This window comes from Zeus faber (assembly GCF_960531495.2).
Source record: "Zeus faber genome assembly, chromosome: 2".
Classification (NCBI taxonomy): Eukaryota; Metazoa; Chordata; class Actinopteri; order Zeiformes; family Zeidae; genus Zeus; species Zeus faber.
In genome coordinates, this window is record NC_137189.1 from 45,188,812 (window position 1) to 45,210,997 (window position 22,186).

Here is a 22,186-nt window from a genome sequence, read left to right on the forward strand (position 1 = left end):
GAACCTTCAGCATTAAAAGAGCCATTTGGGCGTAATTCCCACCAAATAAAACCCACCTGGAGCCGCAAAACCTATTTGACCGCTATAATGAAGATAACACCGGATATACAGTATAGTTTTATTACACTTATGCTATGTACTGTATATAAGAACTGTAGTTTGTTGCATTTATGAAATAAAAGAACTAAAACTGATAAAGACTGTCATTTTTTGGTGGAAAACATTTGCTCGCACAAGTATGTTGATCCAAAGATGGACAGGACCCCAATGCGTACTTGTTCATGTTCAAATAGGTGTCGGGAATGGCATACATCTCGATTCCACTCCGTATTCCATGTAACAAACTTTAACGTTCTATTTTCCTCAGAAACTTTTTTTTTTTTTGGGTGTATCCATGGTTAGCTTACCGGGGGTCAAGAGCTCAAAATAAGTCACCAGCCTGTTGGCAACAGGTGACGCATACAAGGTGCGACGCATATTTTGATCAACAAAATATTAGTTTTGTTGATCAGTTTTATTTCAATGTTACAAGATCACCTAAATCCCCAGAATCATAACTATTACATTGAAAAAATTAACCAAAAAGAATAAAAATGTATTTAAAATAAATAGCCATTATTTATTCACACTATTTTCTCAAAGCCACAGGGAGCCACGGCAGAGGGATGAAAGAGCACACATCCCTCTGGAGCCGCGGGTTGCCGACCCCTGACCTAGTCCAATGTGGTCTCGATGGAGGAAAGGCGGGGAAATCCACATAATTCATGTTTTCACAAATAGAATATTACTTTCACAAATCAGAATCTATGATAGAAATGCAATACGGGCTTGTTATTATAATCCAGTCGAGGTTGGACTGCTATTAGTACAGTCGTTTATGAAATATACCTGTTTTTTATGTGGCCGGTGTGGAAAAAACACAACAAAATCCAAATTTTTCCTGTTTTCACAAATAGAACATTACATTCACAAAACTGTGATTGAATGCAATATGGGTTTCATATTATGACACAGTCCAGGTTCGACAGCTATAAGTGCAGTAGCTTGACTACTACAAATACAGATCTAGACGTGGTTGTAGGCATTCCAATGCACCACGACAACAGGCGCTGGCAATCGGCTGCTCACTTGCGCCTTAAGGTGAACCCGAAGCCACGAATCGGAGGATACCGCGGCCTCACGGTTCCCTTAACCGTCCCCGTTTACTGCATATATGTATGACCGTGTGTACATGCATGTGACGAATAACCTCCCGAACTCGAACTTGAGCTTAACTGCCGAAACCAGGACGCTGCGGCTCGGAGGCCGAACCGGGACGCTGCGGCTCGGGGGCCAGACCGGGACGCTGCGGCTCGGAGGCCAGACCGGGACGCTGCGGCTCGGGGGCCAAACCAGGACGCTGCGGCTCGGGGGCCAAACCAGGAGGCCAAACCAGGACGCTGCGGCTCGGGGGCCAGCTTCAGCGGCTCGGGGGCCAAACCAGGACGCTGCGGCTCGGAGGCCAAACCAGGACGCTGCGGCTCGGGGGCCAAACCAGGACGCTGCGACTCGGGGGCCAAACCAGGACGCTGCGGCTCGGGGGCCAAACCAGGACGCTGCGGCTCGGGGGCCAAACCAGGAGGCCAAACCAGGACGCTGCGGCTCGGGGGCCAAACCAGGACGCTGCGGCTCGGGGGCCAGCTTCAGCGGCGTCGCGTCCGCTCGCTCTCTGCAGTGGATTGCTCTGGCCTCCCGGCGGACTGGCGAGCCTCGCGTCGCTCGCAGAGCGCGAGGTCGAGCGCAGAGCACACGATCGGGCGAGCGCCGTTCCTGCGGACGTGGTGGCGGTGGCGTGGTCCTCCCGGACGCGCCGAGTCGACGGCTGTGACCGAGCCAGGAGAGGGTTCCGCGAAGAGCTGCCCGGGTCGTGTCCGAGTCGCCATGCTGGACTTTGCGATCTTCGCTGTGACGTTTGTCATAGTTTTGATCGGCGCCGTTGTGTATTTGTACCCGGTAAGTCGCCGCACAGGGGAGGGTCGTGCGACGGGACTGGACTAGATCAGACAACTTTTCTGTGCCGCCTTTAAACCACTTTATAAACACTGTTGAATGCCAGGCGGGATTTGTTCCATGCGCAGCGTGCTCTATCCTCATAGATGAGGTGGTGTTTTATGTGCATTGTATTGTATTTGTTTCGTGTGTATCTTTTCTATGTCAGGTTGATTGTAGATCGGGAGTGTAAAGTTGGACGGTTGCTATGGACTCCTGTCGCCATTTTTGGTGCACGGAGAAATAGCTGAAATATACGAAATGTTTAAAATAAATGGAGGACGGATGGGAGAGAACGGAGGGTCGAGGTTTCGCACAAGATGGTTGCATTTCTGTGGCAGTTTTTCCCCACCCCAACAAGACCTCCAAGCATCTTTTAACGCGGAAATGCCGACCGACGTTCATAGTCAATGCAAGTGATCCCCCAAATATGGTGGCTGGCTCCAGCAATGTGACGTGAGCTTCACGCTTTTTCCTTTTCTTTTTTTGTTTTTTGTTTATCGTATATTGTTATTATTTTTGTTACATACTTTATTGTGTCTTTATTGTGTATTTGTATTACAGTTACAGTGTTTGGTACCATACATACCATATATATATATATATATATATATATATATATATATATATATATATATATATATATATATATAACAGCCTTCATGTCCCATAAATCTATACACTTGAAATACTTTTGTGTGTGTATGTATGTATGTATGTATGTGTGTGTGTGTGTGTGTATATATATGCTAATTTAACGCAAAAGTGTATATAAAAGTAACAATTACTTGTGTATATAGAAAACAAAATGGACACGTTGTTGTTGTTGTTGTTGTTGTTGTTGTTATTATATGTTTTATTTGCTTTTTCCAAGATACTATATTACTTTTTATTAGGGGTCCAGCCTGCAGGGCTGGAACCCTATTGTTTTTGCTCAGATATTTATTATTAGTCTGGCATTTTTCGGTTCAAAAGTTTCATGGAACATCACACTCGCCACGGACATGGTTGCGGTCTCGTTGGAACCGGGGCGTTTTCAGACATCTTGTGGTCCGAGTTTTATACACATTGATCTACATTTGTAGCAGGAATTTGTGAAAAACCGTTGCACATTGACTGGAAGTTGAAGAATGTTTGCATATCTTGATTAGTTTGTGGAGCGGGGAACGTGTCACATCATGAACCGATGTTATATAAGTCCGGTTTCCGTCTCTGGGTGCTCATTCGGAGAATTGCGCCGTGTAGACCTGGTTGCTTGGCGTAGTAGTTACACTTGTTCAGACGACAGACTGGAGGAGCCGGTGCGGCGTTCAAAGGGAACTCGGAAAATTGTAACTCGTGCTGCGTTTAACAGAACCCGGAAAACTGTAATACGTACCTAACACGACTATACTGGACCCTGTGTATATAGTTTTCCGTATATATATTTACTTTTATCGGCTATTGTTTTAATGTGTGTTGCTGAAACACTGCAATGTCCCTCCAGGGATAAATTATCAATCTGTGTCTGTCTGTCGGTCTCTTCCACCCAACATTATGTGTGTTATTGAAAAATTACCCTGTGGTATGGTCTGCTCTGTATGCTCTGTTCCGATTTGTACTTTGTCTGCAAACGTTTCAGTCTTCCAGACGTGTCTCTGGCATCCCCGGCCTCAACCCCACAGATGAAAAGTAAGCAGCTTGTCCTTTTCATTGCTGTGCCACTGTTACTAATTTGCACCTCAACCAGGACCTGTCAAAAAAAACAGTAAATGTATGACTTTAAATCGACCCATAACAGTCACTTTTTAAAGGTTGTATGCTGTTAAAACAAACTTACTTGCCGATCACCATGGCAACTAGATTTTAGGTGTCAGTATCTTGTCCAAATATTTGTTGTCTTCTCCTTTTTTTTTTTTTTTTTTCTTCTTTTTACATCTATTAGTCTATTTATGGCCAACAGGTTCGCCTATAGGAGAATGGATGGAATGTAATTGGGAATTTTCTTATTGGATTATTTCAATGCAATGATGCAGTTTAAATCTGAGGTTTTAAATGTATGTAAAGTAAATGATGGTGTACACTGACTCAGTAGCTCCCTCCCTTTCAGGGATGGAAACCTCCAAGACATTGTCAACAAGGGAAGCCTCCATGAGTTCCTGGTCACTCTCCACCAGGAGTTTGGACCAGTGGCGTCCTTCTGGTTCGGTGGACGCCCTGTGGTCAGCCTGGGGTCTGTGGAGCAGCTGAGGCAGCATATTAATCCCAACAGGACTAGTACGTACAGTATGCAGGTCACACCGGTGGAATTTTCCTCCTCATCGGGGTTTAATTGAACTTGAAAATTAAGTCAGATGGTCATGTACTGTACAGGACTTGATATAAAATGTGATACTTCCCCGGTTTCAACCAAATTGCATCATTATCTAGTATCAAAGACTACTCATTTGATACCAAATTATTATTACAGTGTTGGTGAGTTAAAATACTTTGTCCTTGTCATGTTTATTTTTTTTTTTTAGGTGCTCCTTGCTTATTCGTTGTAACCAGTCCTGGATTGAACTTCAGCCACAAGGCTAATCTGTACATCAAAATGTGTCTCTCCCCAGCGGACTCTTTTGAGACGATGCTGAAGTCGTTGCTAGGTTACCAGTCCGGCATGGCCGGTGGCCCCACAGAGACGCTGATGAGGAAGAAGGTCTATGAGAGCGCCATCAACAACTCCTTAAAGAACAACTTCCCCCTTGTGCTCGAGGTTTGTCTTGCATTACTTGGAGTTTCCTGACTCATTAACGTTTTGCAATTAACACTTGCGTATTGCTTGTGAAATTGTGCAAAAATATATGTGCAATAACACTGGTATTACACTGTACATACTGTAATAAGCTAGTTAGTACATAGTAATCATTCATATTTATATGACTGATGAGACCTGCCTCCCTATAGCCTACCTATCACAATTTATCCTGTGCATGGTATGACATGTAGTATATGTAGTATATATTTCTACCTTTTGCATTTTTGACTAATAGTATATATTTCACTTTTTTATTTTAGTGTTTTTACTTCACTTATTATTCTATTTTATTTTATTATTTTTATTCTCCATTTTTTTAGGCTATTTGTCTGTGGAGAAATGCACCAAACCTCACCAGAACAAATTCCTAGTATATGTAAATGTACCTGGTGACTAAGAACTGATTCTGATTAAAGAGACATGTACACAGTAGACTTAACACACCCACCTTCCCACTCTCAACTACTAAGCAGTATATATTGTCTTCTCTTAATCCCTCTAAGCTGGTCGAGGAGTTGGTGGGAAAGTGGTGTTCTTTCCCCGAAGGCCAGCACACGCCTCTGTGCGCCCACCTGCTGGGCCTGGCCATGAAGAGCGTCACCCGGCTCACCCTGGGCCGGCGCTTTGGAGACGACGCCCAAGTCATCCGTTTCCGAAGGAACCACGATGCGGTGAGACACGACCTGCTTCAATGGGCCAAATATTTAACATGCACAAGGCGCGGATCTTCCATTTCTAGCTGATTCTGCAAATAGTTTGGTGGGGAAAAAGAGTCAACAAGTGCTCTTTGACTTTGATGTATCAATGGGTTTTTACAATCATAGTTTGGTTTTAAATACCTGTTAAATCATAGGTATGGTTTTTGTGTTCCGTTACACCTGTCGTCGTCATCCTCCTCCTCATCATCTTCATCTTCATCGTCACCATCAGGTCTGGTCAGAGATTGGGAAAGGATACTTGGATGGTTCCCTTGAGAAGAGCTCCAGCAGAAAGGGACATTATGAAGACGGTGGGTATTGATATATATATAAAATGGAAAGAAAAATCCTTTCCCCTTTTTCCACTGGACAAAAGATCGCTAACACCCACTAACATCTGACGTTTGTCTTTAGTGGGAAGGGTTATAATCAGCATTTATTCCTGAGACAAATGACTCTGCAGTAGTCACCAGTATTTATCCGCTCCAGCTTCGATTGGCAGTGGTGGAAACACGACACCTGGCTTACGGTAGACAGACCTTTCGCCCCTTTTGCATGATGCTATGACACGTGTTGATGTTCCGGACGTTGGCGCGTTAATAGACAGGAATATCTGTGTATAACAAGCTCCACGCCGCCGAAGGATCAGATAGGCCGGCTCTCCGGCAGCACACTGTCAAAAAAAAGAAAGTCATTCTCGTCTCCTGGCAATTGGAAAGGAGTCAGTCGCCTATTTTTAGCGGGTTTAACCACGTTTAATAAAAACCTGCATATATGCACTAATTTTCGTGTAAAAAACGGTATCAAAGTATCAAACCATAAAAATTAATTATTTGACATTTTTGAATACATGTATTGTGGAGGACAAAATTTTACTTTTTTATGAGCCAGCTACTATGAAACAATTTGATTAAATGTTTATTTAAAGGAAAGTAGTTAATGTCGTGGTTAAAAAAAAAAAGGTCCAGACCCAGGGCCAGTAAAAGGTCTGGATCTCTGTGCAACGTTTCTGTCAATTCTGGCTTCAAAAACTTCTGGCTTCAAAAACTTAGAAGAAAAAACAATGGAACCGGACAGAGTCTGATGCGAATAAGCTTATTTGTATACCAGAGAGTCAAAATACACCAATAAACTTTGAGTGGGTTTTGCAAAACCAACTGTTAAGACCTTTATTCCTGTTTTTATGTCCGAGGAGCCACATTCTTTGTGGGTTTGAGACAATCGCAGCTCGTAGTCCTGTCATCACGCGTATTGGTGTGATGTTCTAGACCCGGGGTACCCAAACCTTTTCCTGTGAGGGCCACATAACTTTTCCCTTCTCTGATGGGGGCCGGGGTCAGTTTGTAACAGAAAAAGTGTGACGATCGCAGGGGTGCCTAAACGTAAACATTTATTGTTTTCCAGAAAGCCACACATAACCAAATGTTAATAACCCTTTCTGGGATCTTCACAGAAAAAAAAGTCAGGAAATAAAAAATGTCACTATTAATGAAATAAGTAACACTATTTAGGAAATAAATAATAACAAAATAACCCTCTCTGGGTTCTTCACAGAAAAAATAAAGTCGGGAAATATATAATAACACTATTTATGAAATAAATAATAACCAAATAACCCTCTCTGGGTTCTTCACAGAAAAAATAAAGTCAGGAAATATATAATAACACTATTTATGAAATAAATAATGACCAAATAACCCTCTCTGGGTTCTTCACAGAAAAAAAGTCCATTGAACATTAACTTTCTGTTGTGCTGTGCACAATCTTAACAGGTAAAAGTTTAGCTTAGTTGTCAGAGCAGAATCTCTTACTCAAATGACTCATATGAGCAGTCTCTCAAAGTTCTTGTGTTCCTTCCTTATAATCCTTTTGTAGGTTCCAGTAGGCTTGTAGACACCGCTGTTTGCAGCTCTCCTCAACTTCCCTGTGAAAACCACAAAGCAAGCAGGCTGAGAAACCGAACTAAGTGATACAGCACCTACACAGCACAATACATTTCACTACCAGTATGGTTGTGGAGATGGATTTTATCCCAGTAGATTTTATTATGATTAAATTTGTTTATACTCAGAATGACTCATTCAAGTCAGAAAAGTGAGCTTCCTATGTATGTTCATCAGTGTGAACTGTGGGCCTGCATCTGGCTGGTGAGAAGTTGAATATCAGGTTCCATTCTAGTCACAGCCAGTCTCAAACACTGATGCAGATGTTCATCTGTCAATCTTGATCTCATCTGAGTTTTCAGGTGTTTCATGTGTGAAAAGGTTTGATCGCAGATATACGTGCTGCCAAAAAGTGTAAACATCTTCATTGCGTGTTTTTTTTTTTATGTTAGGGTACGTGTCGTTTGGGAGGGCGGCATAGAAGTCAATGAGACTGTTGGGCTTGAATGCGTCTTTCAGGACATCACAGTTCTTTAACTCGGCCAACTCAAACTGATAAGAAGGCTGGGCTTCATCGGTGTCGGCAAGAAAGGGGTTCTGGAAAAGACGGATTTCTTTTGCATTAACATGTAGTTGCCGGAATCGCACACGGAACTCCGCCTTCAGCATTTCCAGTGCTTCCACACACTTTTCAACTGGGAACGGGACCGCTGGGTTCTCTACAGAGAGGTTTTGGGTAGCAGGGAGATGGATGAAGTTGAGCTTTTTCACTTTCACTCCAAAAGCAGCGCAAGTTTCACCTCAAATGCTTTTATGTGAGAATACATGTCGCAAATGAGTTTCCCCTGGCCTTGTAGCTGCAAGTTAAGGCTGTTCAGCATTTCTGTCACGTCTATTAAAAATGCGAGGTGCCATTTCCATTCTGGGTCGATCAGCTCTGGGACCGCTTTGTCTTTTGAATGAAGAAATGCGTTAATTTCGGGTAGCAGCTCGTAAAAACGCCTCAAAACTCTGCCCCGGCTCAACCATCGGACCTCTGTGTAGTACAGCACATGGCCGTGCGCAGACTCCAGTTCAGACAGGAGTTGTTGGAACTGTCTGTGTTTAAGTCCCTTTGCTCTGATGAAGTTTATAAATGACACCACAACCTTCATGACAGAATCCCACTTCAACACTTTGCAGCACAGTGCTTGCTGGTGAATTAGGCAGTGGACTTGTAGCAGGGTGGTGAGACCCCGTTCTTCCATTTCCCAGTTCATGCGTCCTATTAGACCCTGAGACGTGCCCACCATACTAGGAGCCCCGTCAGTCGTGATGCTGGCAAGCTTTGACCAGTCTAGGTCCAACTCTTCCATGGTTTGGCATACTTTGCCGAAAATATCCTCCCCTGTTGTAGTCCCTTTGAGACTTCAAATTCTTTCGTCTTCTGCTGCAGCTGGGCATATACATTACCCCCGATTTCTTCAATGCGTCTGGTGATTGTACTCGCCGACAGACTCACGGCATTAAAGACATCTTTCTTCTCGGGACACACCTCTTCCGCGACAGCATTCAAACATTTCCATCAGTGAAAGGTTTACCGCTGCATGCTATCAGTTGAGCAACCCGAAAGCTGGCCTGAATGGATGCCTGGTTCAGCTGAGCTTGGCGTACAAATGTATTCTGCTGAGCTAACAGTCCACTTTTTAGCTTTGAGAGTTTGTCTGCTCACATTTGGCCTTGCAAGTTATCATGTCTTTGTGACGGGATTCATAGTGCTGGCCACCGCCTCTTGACAGATGAGACAAACAGCCTTTTTTTTGCATTGAACAAAAAAAAATAATCGTTTGACCACTGCAAGTTAAATACCCTGCATTCTGAATCAATTTTTCTCTTACCTAACCTTTTCGCAATTATTCCGTTGTATTTGACAGGGGCTAGTCTAGGATTCGCGTGGCCAGACTGAAAAAAAAATCATAATGCGTCTCTGGTATTGTTCAGGGGGCCGGGCCAAATGTGGAGGCGGGCTGTATCCGGCCCGCGGGCCTTAGTTTGGGGACCACTGTTCTAGACAGCCAATCAGAGCCTTTATTGTTACGTGGTATCCTCCCCTTTCTTGGATGAGGCCCTCCTCTATGATCGCTGGAACGCCTGGGCACATGGCCTTGGATCCGTTCAGCTGCATTTGGTCCTCCTGTTTTGTGGAAGACTTTGGTTCCCTCTTCTGGTTTTATAATGTACATTTTTTAAAGTTTTTTCTTATACATTTATCTTGAGTTTTGGTGGTTTAGTATAACATGTATTAGGGTATTTTCATGTGGGTTTACTAGTTAGTATATCATGTAATAGGTTCTTTTCATGTGGGGTTACTAATTAACCGCAACATTTACTGTATAATTTCTTTTGCACGGTCAAATGCAATTTCATTTTCATATCATATGACATGATTCACATCATGTGACACATTTTTTAATTTACAATTGATTTTTTTTTGCCAAATAATGGATGAAATTTTCCATTGTCCATCGTATAACGTCTTCATATCGACTTAACCAAACTGAGCAATCAAACCACATCCTCTTTGGATATACTGAATGATTCCCTCATCAGTTACTATAGAGTAGAATATAGATGTAGAATAGACATCTTTTTTTTACTTTACTTTACTTGTTTGGTTTACTTTACGCCTTGTTTTTCCCTGCGTGTTCAGCTCTGTCAGAAATGGAGTCCGAGCTTCTGTCTGTAGTCAAAGAGAGGAAGAGCCTGAGGGACCAGAGCGTGTTTGTGGACACTTTGCTTCAGTCCAACCTCACAGAGAGACAGGTGAGTGTGGGCCATCTCACTGTGTGTGTGTGTGTGTGTGTGTGTGTGTGTGTGTGTGTGTGTGTGTGTGTGTGTGTGTGTGTGTGTGTGTGTGTGTGTGTGTGTGTGTGTGTGTGTGTGTGTGTGTGTGTGTGTGTGTGTGTGTTTGTTCAAAAATGTTTAGTACTGGAAATAGCCCCCTTTGTGCTGAAGTGCTTGAAACAAAGTTCTTACCAGGCCCCTCAGGTGCATGAATTTTGTCCTCAGAAGTGTAAGTACTAGAATACCTTGAAAATAGCACCTTTTCTGCTGAAGTGCTTGGAAATCGTTGAAAAGAATGCGATAATTGAAAATCTCCAATATTTGCCCCGATTTTGTTATTCAAATCGTAACTCAGCAAAAACATTTACAGAATCGCTTTTACAACAGATTATTCCAGGCAAATGTTCATTTAATCCAGCATGGTTGGAAATACACTTTAACAGTAGAGTACAATGAGTTGTTTTATATATATGCTAATATGAATAATAGACAATGAGACTAAGATGATATTGTCTTTTAATTAATAAAGGTCACATAGATCAAACTGTTTTGCGTGAAGTCCTTGAAAATGAAAAAAATTGTGCTTAAAAAGTACTTGAAAGCCACAACTGGTGAGTAGGCAACACCCAGTGTCTCCAAAATTAGACATAATTGTTGGTCAAAGATTATTATTATTAATCTTTATTTTATTAATATTTAATTAAATAAGACCAGATACAGTAAAAGAGAGCAGCCGCACCCCTACTACATCCCTCTGTTTTTGGGATTAATTTTTAATTGTATATCTGTCACAATTTAATTTTTTATTTTTTATCTTAATTTGGTTTGATTTTTCTAGATCATGGAGGATAGTATGGTTTTTACGCTGGCCGGTTGCATCATCACAGCTAACCGTAAGTAATGCTCTAAATCTTGTGAGAGGATCTATTATGCTGCCTTTCATCAAGTTAATATATGGTCTCTCAGGTCCCCAAAACATGTTTTTAAAGTTTTTTGCTGAAAATACCACTCAGATTATGCATTTAAGCCATTCTAACATGCGTCCAATCCACTGAAAACGGGCTGTTTCAGTGGGAGGCCTCTAGTTCTGTAAACCACTGGGGATTGAGCACAAGTTTCGGGTTCTGTGAACCAATGGGGTTTGAGCTTTAATCCAGGAACCGGATTACAAGTTTACTCGGTAAACCTGGTAGACCCGTTTCCAGGTCATTCTGAAACAGGGCTTTCTCTCTTTCTTTCTTCCTTTGGTTCGGTTCAGTTCGGTTCGATATTGGAGGAACAAGGCAGCGGTGCAGAGCACACTCAGACACAGCTGTTAACGGGGGTGGGGTTTATTTTGGCCCTCCACTCCTTCAAACTTTGTTGCAAGATTTTAGAAAGCAGCTTCCAAAATTGGAAACGGAAAAAAAACCCCAAAAAACGCCTAAATAAGCGAAATGTTTTAACCGAACCTCCACGCTGCTGCCAGTGAGACCTGGTGCTCCGTCCCGGGCGCATTTGCAAAGGCAGAAAATTACATATTTTATGTCCTTTGGCTTGCCAGTTCCATCCAGTTTAAAACCAAAATAATCCTATATAGGGGATTTTGTATTGTTTTTCGCAACGAGCTCTTTCTTTATTGCATTCGCTGAAAATCGTGTGCGCACGCCGCATACGATGCCGATTCTGTGCTTCCGGGCCCGAGCACCTAGGGAGAAGGTCGAGCACCCGTGGGGAAAATTGCAGAGAGAGGGGGAGACAGGGGCCAATGGAGAGGCGGTTCGATCTGATCCTGCCCCACCCCCCCTTGGCGAATATATCGACAATCGCCGATTGTTGGGTTGACAGTGGAGGAGACTTTTGCCATATCGCCCAACCTATAGTTGGGCCTTTACCTATAGTTGTGACGTCTTGGCAGTGTGCATCTGGGCCGTCCACTTCCTGTCCACATCTCCAGAGGTTCAGGAGAAGTTGTACCAGGAGCTGGATGAGGTTCTCGGGTCCGATCCGGTCTCCTTTGACAAGATACCGAAGCTCAGGTACAATCCCCTCTTTTTTTCCTTGCACTTAATTCCACTGAGGTATTTTATATATAAAAAAAGATAGTTAAAGAAATCAGATTAAAAAAAAAAAACACTATTCGAATGCTGAAATTGTCTTACAATTGTGTATTAAGTAATAAATAACTGATTATAAATTTTTTGGTTAACATTAGTGAATCAATTTACATGTGATGAACAATAAATTTCAATATAAGTTCATCCAGTTTCTTGCAGTGTAAACGCACATTAGAGAGAAATATTCCCAGTAACTTTGCGAAGTTAGTCTAAAAGACTATCGGTATTGTCATTTTTGTATTGTTGATGCCTAACCTAATAATAATAATAGTTATAATAATTACAGTTTTCCGAGTTCCCATGAAACGCACTCACTTTCTGTCGAGCCAAATTACAATTTTCCGAGTTCCCATGGAATGCAGCTTCAGTTCCTGCTGTCTCTCGTCTCGAGCCGACACAGATCCTGCGCGAAGCAACCAATACATACCAACGGAGTCTAGACCGCAGTGCACGTATACAACTATACACGAAAGAAAAAAATCAATAGAAGCTACGATAAGATATAGTTTTACTTGGATTCGTCGTTTTTGCATGTTTTATGCTGATGGAATAAAGAAGGAGTCTTGTGCGTCATAATTTGTATTTGTATCCGATCTAAATCTCGAGTAATAATATAGATGGATAGATAGGTACTTTTTTTTTTTTTTTTTTTCCGAAGAAAAGTCATTTAAATTATGACAACATGGTGACCCTCAAGCTAGATTGTTGACATTCGAAGAGATTTTGGCAGATGCACTGTGGACTTGATAATTCCCCAAAGAGCTCCTGCCACTGTCCTCCTCTTTAATGGGGGATGAGACAGTCACGTGGAGGTCGATCAGCCCGGTGTCTCCGTGCCAGGTACTGCCAGCAGGTTCTCAATGAGACGGTGAGAACGGCCAAGCTGACCCCAGTAGCGGCACGGCTACAGGAAGTGGAGGGGAAAGTCGATCAGCACGTCATCCCCAAAGAGGTATCCATTTTCCAGTCCTCTTTCATGCTCCGTTATTCTCTTGCTCTGGGAAACGGGAAATTAAAGTTGAACGAAAAATTAAAACGAAGGGGTCTTTTAAAAGCCTATTCAACCTCCAAAATAAGAAGTGGGTTTGTATTATAGGTTCTGTATTACTAATCCTGCTAAAATGTGATCCGATTGGATACACCGCAAGTCTTTGAGTCATCAGGGTAAAGCCGGGATCACATCGAATGCTTATCCGCATCCGACGTTAGTGCTAACAGATTTACTTGAAAATTTTCTTTATTTATTTAGTATCGTTTGAGTTTGGCGTCTTGGGCTCTACTGCTCGACACTGCTGGCAAGGTGTACCGTGCATGTGGCGTCGTCGAGTTGTCGGACAGAACTAGCTTCAGCAAGCTATGCCTCTTTTCAGTCATTATTTTGAGATACGTAATTTATTTATTTCGTTTTAAGCCCAGTCACAATAAATTAAAAAACTTGACCGGCCTAACTTCCGGTTGTACTGTCGGACCAAAACTAGAAAAATGTACGTACTGTACTGAACGTACTGTATCTCGGTGCCTCGATCAGACGCGGAAATTCCACACTGCAGCACGTCACAGCGTTTTCGCTTGCAGATTCCGACTCTCCACAGGAATGAATGGGCTTCCAGTTTGTTCTTGTCGTTTGTCGTTTTAGGCGTGAAGCGAGTTCTAAAGCTAATAATTCGATTTTGTTTTCCCGAATGAAGCAGATCTCTAATGTTTTGCTGTGAATGTGTAAAAGTCCAGAACTCTAGAACTTCCTTAATATCTTAACTTTAGTATTTGTTGTAATTATATATATTTTTATGCATTAAGTCTTCATTTATTTCCAGAATTATAAACAAAATTACAACATGGCAGCCATTTTACATGCAGTGAGAAGAAAATAATATACTGTAAAGAATATACTATAGAATATACAGTATATGAAAATATATTTTATTCTACTGAGTGGTAGAAGTAAAGAAAAATATCTGACACATCCTTTGTTTTAAGTTAATCTTTGCAAAGTGGCTCCTTACTGGAGGTCAGCCACCACTTCCAGAGACTGCTCCACAAACACTGGTACCCAGGGCTCATGTGTTTGGGGTTTTGGGGATGGGAGGCAGCGGACCAAACACTGTGAGGCATATGACGCAAACTTTCGAACCTTAAGCGCATTTTTTTACGTCCATAATTAGTACAAGTGTTTTCAGTGCATATTATTATATTATCTGTTCAAAATTATATAGTTATGTTTACAATAATATGTTGAGGGGGGCAACTCTCTGTTTTTCCCAGGAAGGGTGGGTCTGCCCCTGATGGTGATTCACGTCTGAAGATACCACCCAAAGTCGGTGGTAATTGAATAATGCGTTCACGATATAGTGGTGTTTTGAGTGGCCGCAAGGTAGAGCTATTGGTGCCGTGCTCCAGTATGTCATACACATGCTTGTGGAGAAGCTGTGTACCAAGTTTCATCTGATTAAAGACAACAGATATGTAGAAATATCATGTTAAATTGTTACTGTAGCGCACCCTCTGGGTAGAATTCCATCAAACGTTAGACACTTGTTCAAAATTTACAAAAGTGGTTGCAATCCAATTTTGCATTGAAGACTTATGTCCTATGAAGTGCATCAGTCCAAGCCTTTAAAATTGTGATAACCAATTACAGACAAACATGAAGTGCTATCAAAAAACAAACTCATAAGTCTTGTTTGCGGTCATCTAAATATGGTCTGTACAAAATTTGGTGAACATTCGATGAAATATGTTTTGTAATATGGTATGTTTTAATTTTGCCAAAAGAGGCAAAAATGTGTCAAGCAGAAAGTCCAAAATGCCGGACTTTATAGGCACAAATGGGCCGACTACAGTCGAATTGGTTTCATCCAAGGAACCCACTGTTCAAAAATGTTTCTTCTACGCCTCACGGGTCATGAGTTATTGGCCAAAACTTAAAATGCTTAATAACTGACCACATGGTGGAGCTATTAAAGCACGTTGAGCACATCTCCATGGGGCACCTGTGTGCCAGGTGTGATAACTTCAGCGTGTATAGTATTTGACATATTAATGAATATATGTTCTCTCAAATAGAAGGCCATTCAAAAAATTATTACAGAGAAATATTCATATTCAAGATTCAAGAGGTTTATTCGTCACATATACACACACACACACATACTTTCATACATATATGCAGTGAAATGTCATTGCAACATATTGTGCATAATGACCGGTTGGTCATTATGTATGTTATAGACTGAACACAATAGCTACCTAAAAATTTCTACTTGACTAACTAACTACTTCCTACAACGTAATGCAGTAAGTAAGTCGAATAATATAGAATAAAATAAGAACTCAAAGGTAATGCAGTGTGGGGGTAAAAAATATAAATATAGGGAATAGACTTATGTATATGGGATAGGCTATTATGTACAGTATATACAGATATGAGCATTAAAGTGGCATGTGAATAAAGTGAGGTAGTGTGTGTAGAGATACACAGTACAGTGTACAACAGCACGGCTCAGCAATACAGTAATACCGAACAGAACATCAATACAGCACAGTATGCAGTAACCCATATCTCAATAACTGTAACAGATATCAAAAAGAAAAGTAATAGCCCCCATGAGACAAGGCTTTACATGTGAAAATTTGAATGATTTGTCTATCTGCAAAAATTTGAGTAGGAGAGCAGAAGAATTAAAAAGTTCAAAAAGCAAAGATAATAAGTTTGATTGCGTGCACAAATCAAACAATTATGTACTTATCCTGGCATCTAATCCCAATCATAAGCGTTATACAAAAAAAATGGTAGAACTTGAATAATGGCGTGCCAATAAACGGAAAGACTGACTATATAGTCACTAATGTATTTTTATACTGTGTTTCAGACGTTGGTTATCTATGCCCTTGGAGTGGTCTTACAAGACGCCGACACCTGGAGCACCCCCTACAGGTAGCCATTTTATGACTTTAGAGCAGTTTTTATTTGTTGATATAATATATGACAATATGAATTGAACATTCGCACATACAAGGAACTCAACTTGGTCCATTACTGCCTTAAAGGGTTAAATAAGAATGCCGTAATAATAATGAAGCACTATCTGATATGTACCTTTTGCTTCAGTGTCGACCATGTGTGGCCATTGAACTGAAAGTCATCAAATATTCCGATGTATCTAATTTCCGTTTGTCGCCTGGATGGGGGTGCTCTCGTTTCCGGACACTCTTCCCTACGCGCGCTCAGATTTGACCCGGATCGATTCGAGGAGGAAGCCGCCAGCAAGAGCTTCTCTCTGCTGGGTTTCTCCGGGAACCAGGCGTGCCCTGAGCTGAGGTAGGTTGGGCGGCGGCTCATCCTTAAAAGGATGCAGGAGAGCGGTGTCTAAATGTTGCTGTGCCTCCTGAACTAATTTGTTGGAAATTCCTCACAGATTCATATATATATATGTTATATTTTTATTTTAAATAAAATGTCATTTCAAATCTTGTAATTTTCTTATTGTTTACTCTTTATCTATCTATCTACCTACCTACCTTCCACTTCCCCCCTCCCTCCCTCCTACAGTCATGTCACGCCAAATCTATCAATATTGATATTTTGTTTAATGCCGAGGATGCTCTGAGGGGGATGACATTCAGGCCATCTATCTTGAATAAAAAAATGCGTATTAAAGTAATTTGATTCCTAATTACACCTGATGGCACACTTTCTACCATGGGAAACTTTGAGAGTACATTCTTGCTATTTTTTTTGTGTTATTTCTACTATATTACTTATACTTGTGTGATATTCCAATCTCAAAATTTCCACTTGATCTGACTTAAAGCAGCACTATCTAACGTTTGGTATTTGGGATTTGGCGCCCCTACAGTTTCTGGGTGTAATTACACTTTTACGGCATTGTCGTAAAACTCGTTCCGAGTCATTTATTTTACCGGTCAAGTTTGAACCTTATCGGTCACGTTTCAGTAACCGTCTATGTTACAAATTTAATGTTACAGTGGCCCTTGCACGGACCTCACTGTTTCAGCGAGCACTCAGTCCATGGCTCCGCCGGAGGCCCTCTTCCCGTTGAGAGAGGGCACACCGGTGGTCCCCTGCTACCGGTGTAGGTACCAGAGGTGCTCAGCCTGGTAGATGGGCTTGCACGTGCGACTCAGAGGGTGTAACAAACCCCCGTGGTGCAATGAAAGTGAGGGCCGGTGCACGCCGGCTCGGTTGCGGGTGCCCGGCTGCGTCACTGGCCCGTCTCATCCGCACTGTCGGGAAGGTTGAGCAGCTTTGTTTTGTATGAGCATTATTACCGGACGCTTTGGTGAAAGAAGTGCCAGTCTCCATATTACAAGTCAGTGTACGATCAACATGATTTTGAAGCTGTTATTCTAATGTAGGCAAGTTACATAGTGTTGCTTTAACCTCTACCTCCGTGTGACTGACATTCCTTTGGCAGGTTTGCTTACACCGTGGCCGCGGTTCTGCTCAGCACATTGGTGCGGCGGCTGAAGCTCCAGCAGCCGAAGGGACAGGTGATGGAGGTCAGAGCAGAGCTGGTTTCAACACCCAAAGATGACACCTGGATCACCGTCAGCAAAAGAAGTTAGATCTATAGGGAGCCTGACTTCAACACAAGCAATACATTCTGCCTTTTTAGGGAGGGGGTTGGGGGACAATGTTCAGAAACTGTAAAATACAGATGAACCTTTCCAGAAAGTGCCATTAATGTCCCCGTAATTTTCTTAACCAAAGGCTTTGGTTGCACATTATCGTCAAAAGTGGATATTGCATATGCCAAGTGCTGCTGTGGCAAATGTATAAACTTGGAAATTAATAATAAACTGTAGACTCTGGAGGTGATGTTTTGTCATTAAAACACTTTTAAGCATATTCAGTTAACTGTGTTTACAGACTGTACGTTTCTTAGTAGCCAAGCTCACTCGTGACCATGAAGGCTGTTTGTTGAGGCTCATGATTGCATCGATTGAACCATTACAGGGGTTTTTTTCCCAGCATATTAACCTCATCAGCATAATTTTTAGCTTAGCCTGTGTCGGCCATCTTGTTTTGACAATTGTACAAAAATACAAAAATTGATCCTCTGCACAGGATAAATTATTATAATAAGTATTGTTATGGATATATGGGTACAAATTATGAATATAAATTCCTATATATTACTATCATTCATGTTTAAAATTCATCAATTTAAGTCACAGAGGACCAGATATTAACATGGTGACCACTCAACCTGTATGAGAGTGCTTTCTGCGACAGCTTTTGCTGTAGCTTCGCTTGAAGCCAGCATTATACATAAATTATATAACATGGAAAGTCGACAGGTTTTTTGTAAACTTTGCAGCCCACTTTGCGGTCCAAATTGTAAAATCTTTGAAAATAAAGAATTGTACTTGATAATATTCGATTTGTGTGTCGATATATTTGTCACCCAGTGGCACCCAGTGATTGAAAGTAACAAAGTACAAGTACTTCGTACCCATACAAGTATATTTCTCAAGTATCTGCATCAGGGCCGTTTCTTGCTGTATGTGCATTATGGTATTGCATAGGGCCCTCAAAGGCACCAGGGGGGGCCCAAGCTGCCATTTTAGAAAAAAACACTTATTACAGCCATCAAAGATCCACATGGTAGGATAACATACACCCCACAAGACGTTAATAACATATTTAGAGACTTTTATAATAAGCTATATCACTCAGATAATGAAACAAATATATCAAACATTAACTCATTCCTTGATGATATTGACCTCCCTAAACTTTCCACAGAGCAGGCTACCACATTCGATCAACCACTTACTCTAGAAGAACTTAGGAAAGCTCCCTTCTTTATGCCCAACAATAAATCACCCAGGTCAGATGGCTACCCAGTGGAATTCTATAAATAATTGGACATATCTCTTTTCAACCCTCAACAAATTTGGCATTGGGGAGTCACTCATTCAATGGATCAGACAACTCCCCATCTGCTTCTGTCATCACCAATGGTTACGCTTCACAGCGTTTCACTCTACAATGTCCGCTCTCCCCCTTACTATTTGCCATCTTTATTGAACCTCTCGCGACGGCCATCCATCAAAACAGTAATATTGTTGGCATACAAACAGGAAATTCTGTTCAAAAAATCAGTTTGTATGCAAACGATATCTTGTTGTGCCTACGGAACCCAATATCATCCCTACCGGAAGTGTGCAATCTTATATCTAAATTCTCAGCTATCTCAGACTATTCAATAAATTGGACTAAAACCACGGTCTTACCACTCATTGGGGGGGACTGCAATGCTGTAACCCAGAAACTTCCCTTAACCACCACAACGGGCAACATTAGATACCTTGGTATTGATATCTTCACCAATCTGTCGGATTTGTTTAACCTTAACTTTACTCCATTGCTCAAATCCACTGAAGAAGACCTCATTCGATGGAACAACCTACCCATCTCGCAAATTGGTAAGATAGCAGCAGTGAAAATGAATATACTACCAAAAATAAACAATATATTTTCAATGCCCCCAGTGCAACCAAGAGCACATTGGTTTAATACTCTAGACTCAATACTCAATCAATTTTATTGGAAATACAAGAAACCGAGAATTAAACTAGCAACACTACAGAAAAACAAAGACTGTGGAGGCCTAGCAGCCCCAAACTTCAGATACCATACCAGGGAATTTATATCAATTTATAATTAAATGGTTACAACCAGAGTAACAATTGGGCCATGGATGTCGAGATATTGAACAAACAGAATGTCAGGAGTTATCAATATTACATTTACATTTAGTCATTTAGCAGACGCTTTTATCCAAAGCGACTTACAAGGGAGAATAACATTCAAGCTACATTGCGACAGAGATTAGTGTAACAACAACATTCGTGTAACAATAAATACTGCAAGGTGGTGCTAAGTAATTGTAGGTTAGGACAGGGGGTTCTCACTGAAGAGCTGGGTCTTCAAGTGCTTCTTAAAGACAGAGAGGGAGGTCCCCGCTCTGGTCATTTTTGGCAGCTCGTTCCACCAACGTGGAACTACAAATGAGAATAGCCTGGATTGCCGTGGCTGTACGGCCGGCAGAGCCAGGCGACGCTCATTTGACGAGCGCAGCATCCGGGGGGCAACATGTGCTCTTACAAGAGCATTTAAGTAGGCGGGAGCATTCCCAGCAATCACTCTGTAGGCCAGCATAAGAGACTTGAACTTGATGCGGGCGGCTACAGGTAACCAGTGGAGCTCGATGAGCAGCGGAGTGACATGTGCCCTCTTTGGCTGGTTGAACACCAATCGCGCCGCCGCATTCTGTATCATCTGTAGTGGCTTCACCGCACAGGCCGGCAAGCCTGTTAAAAGGGCGTTGCAGTAGTCGAGACGGGACATCACCAAGGTTTGTACCAGCAGTTGAGTGGCATATTGGGTCAGGTACGGCCTGACTTTTCGGATGTTGAGTAGTGCGAAGCGGCAGGACCGGGAGACGGCGGCAACATGGTCCGAGAATGTCAGTTGGTCATCAATAATGACACCAAGATTCCTTGCAGCCTTGGTAGGAACAAGAGATAGAGAGTCGATTTTAATATCAATGTTGTGATAAATACCTTGTTTGGCTGGGAAGACCAGCAGTTCCGTTTTCGCCAGATTTAGTTGAAGATGATATCCTTCATCCATGTGGATATGTCAGCGAGACAATCCGAGATCCGCGTCAAGACAGTAGGGTCGTCGGGCGGGAAGGACAGATAGAGTTGAGTATCATCCGCATAGCAGTGATACGAAAAGCCATGTGAGCGGATGATCGGGCCCAGTGAGGTGGTGTATATGGCAAAGAGGGGTCCTAGCACCGAGCCTTGGGGCACTTCTTTGGTGAGGTTGTGAGGCACAGACAGCTGGCTTCGCCATGTCACACTGAACGAGCGCCCAGTAAGGTAAGATTTGAACCAGGAAAGTGAACTGCCCGTTATGCCCATACTTGAGAGTATGGACAGGAGTATGCAATGATTGACAGTGTCAACCCTCCACCCTCCCTCAGAAGCTGGCCTTTTTCACCTAGGACTGGAGACGAGGGCGTGGCTATATGACACTGAGTTGGCCATCTGATGATATACGAAAGAAGAAGAAGACAGTGTCAAAAGCAGCTGATAAGTCTAGCAGAATGAGAACAGAGGATTTGGCAGCAGCTCTAGCAGTTATCTGATCTCCCATTCCTTACTGAATCAATAAGGAAACATAGCTGCTTTAAAAACCCATTCATCGCAAGGGGTCTGTCAGCCTGGTGGAGATTCCTCAAACTCAGTGGTCACACTCTATCTCCAAACAAACTCACACCAATCAGTCACAACCCACATTTTCTGGTTAAAAACAGACCAATATTCTTCAGGTCTTGGAAAAGACAAGGAATTCTCATCTGGAACACATCCTTCCCAACCTTAACCCAAAGGTATAATATCGGTGGCCACGGCTTCCTTCAATTCCTACAACCACCTCCGATGATTGAACATTTTACTCATATCGGTAATTTAATAAATCCCTATTCCAGAATATACAAACTTTTATTAAAAACAGATGACACTTTATCTTTACCTACAATGGAATGGGAGAGAGATCTTGTTGTTCCTGCCGATATCGACCTGTGGAAGCTTATTTGCAACAACACCTTTTCTATGACCGGCAACTCAAAACACAACTCATCCTATACAAGATTCTGAAAAGAGCTCATATCACGCAACACAAAATGTTCAAAATGTGTTTTGGGGATAAAGACGTTTGCTCTCACTGTTCCCTTAATACCAGAGACGACTACTTTCATGCCTTTTGGCTCTGCCCACCTATCCTTGCATTCTGGACCAACATCACCAAGAAGCTATCAACCGTTCTGGGTCGCAGCATTCCAG

General features: G+C 42.1%; 1 protein-coding gene across 1 annotated transcript; it reads left to right on the plus strand.

Annotated features, from left to right (window-relative positions):
• Positions 1–1,676: 1,676 nt before the first annotated feature.
• On the plus strand, positions 1,677–18,684 carry cyp20a1 (cytochrome P450, family 20, subfamily A, polypeptide 1). Its single transcript, XM_080024027.1, has 13 exons — positions 1,677–1,992; positions 3,650–3,699; positions 4,118–4,284; positions 4,617–4,762; positions 5,308–5,475; positions 5,735–5,813; positions 10,075–10,187; positions 11,047–11,101; positions 12,106–12,226; positions 13,145–13,256; positions 16,174–16,238; positions 16,533–16,622; positions 17,740–18,684. Exons 1-13 carry the CDS (start codon positions 1,921–1,923, stop codon positions 17,888–17,890), a joined length of 1,389 nt encoding a protein of 462 aa, XP_079880153.1. The 5' UTR covers positions 1,677–1,920; the 3' UTR covers positions 17,891–18,684.
• Positions 18,685–22,186: the final 3,502 nt, after the last annotated feature.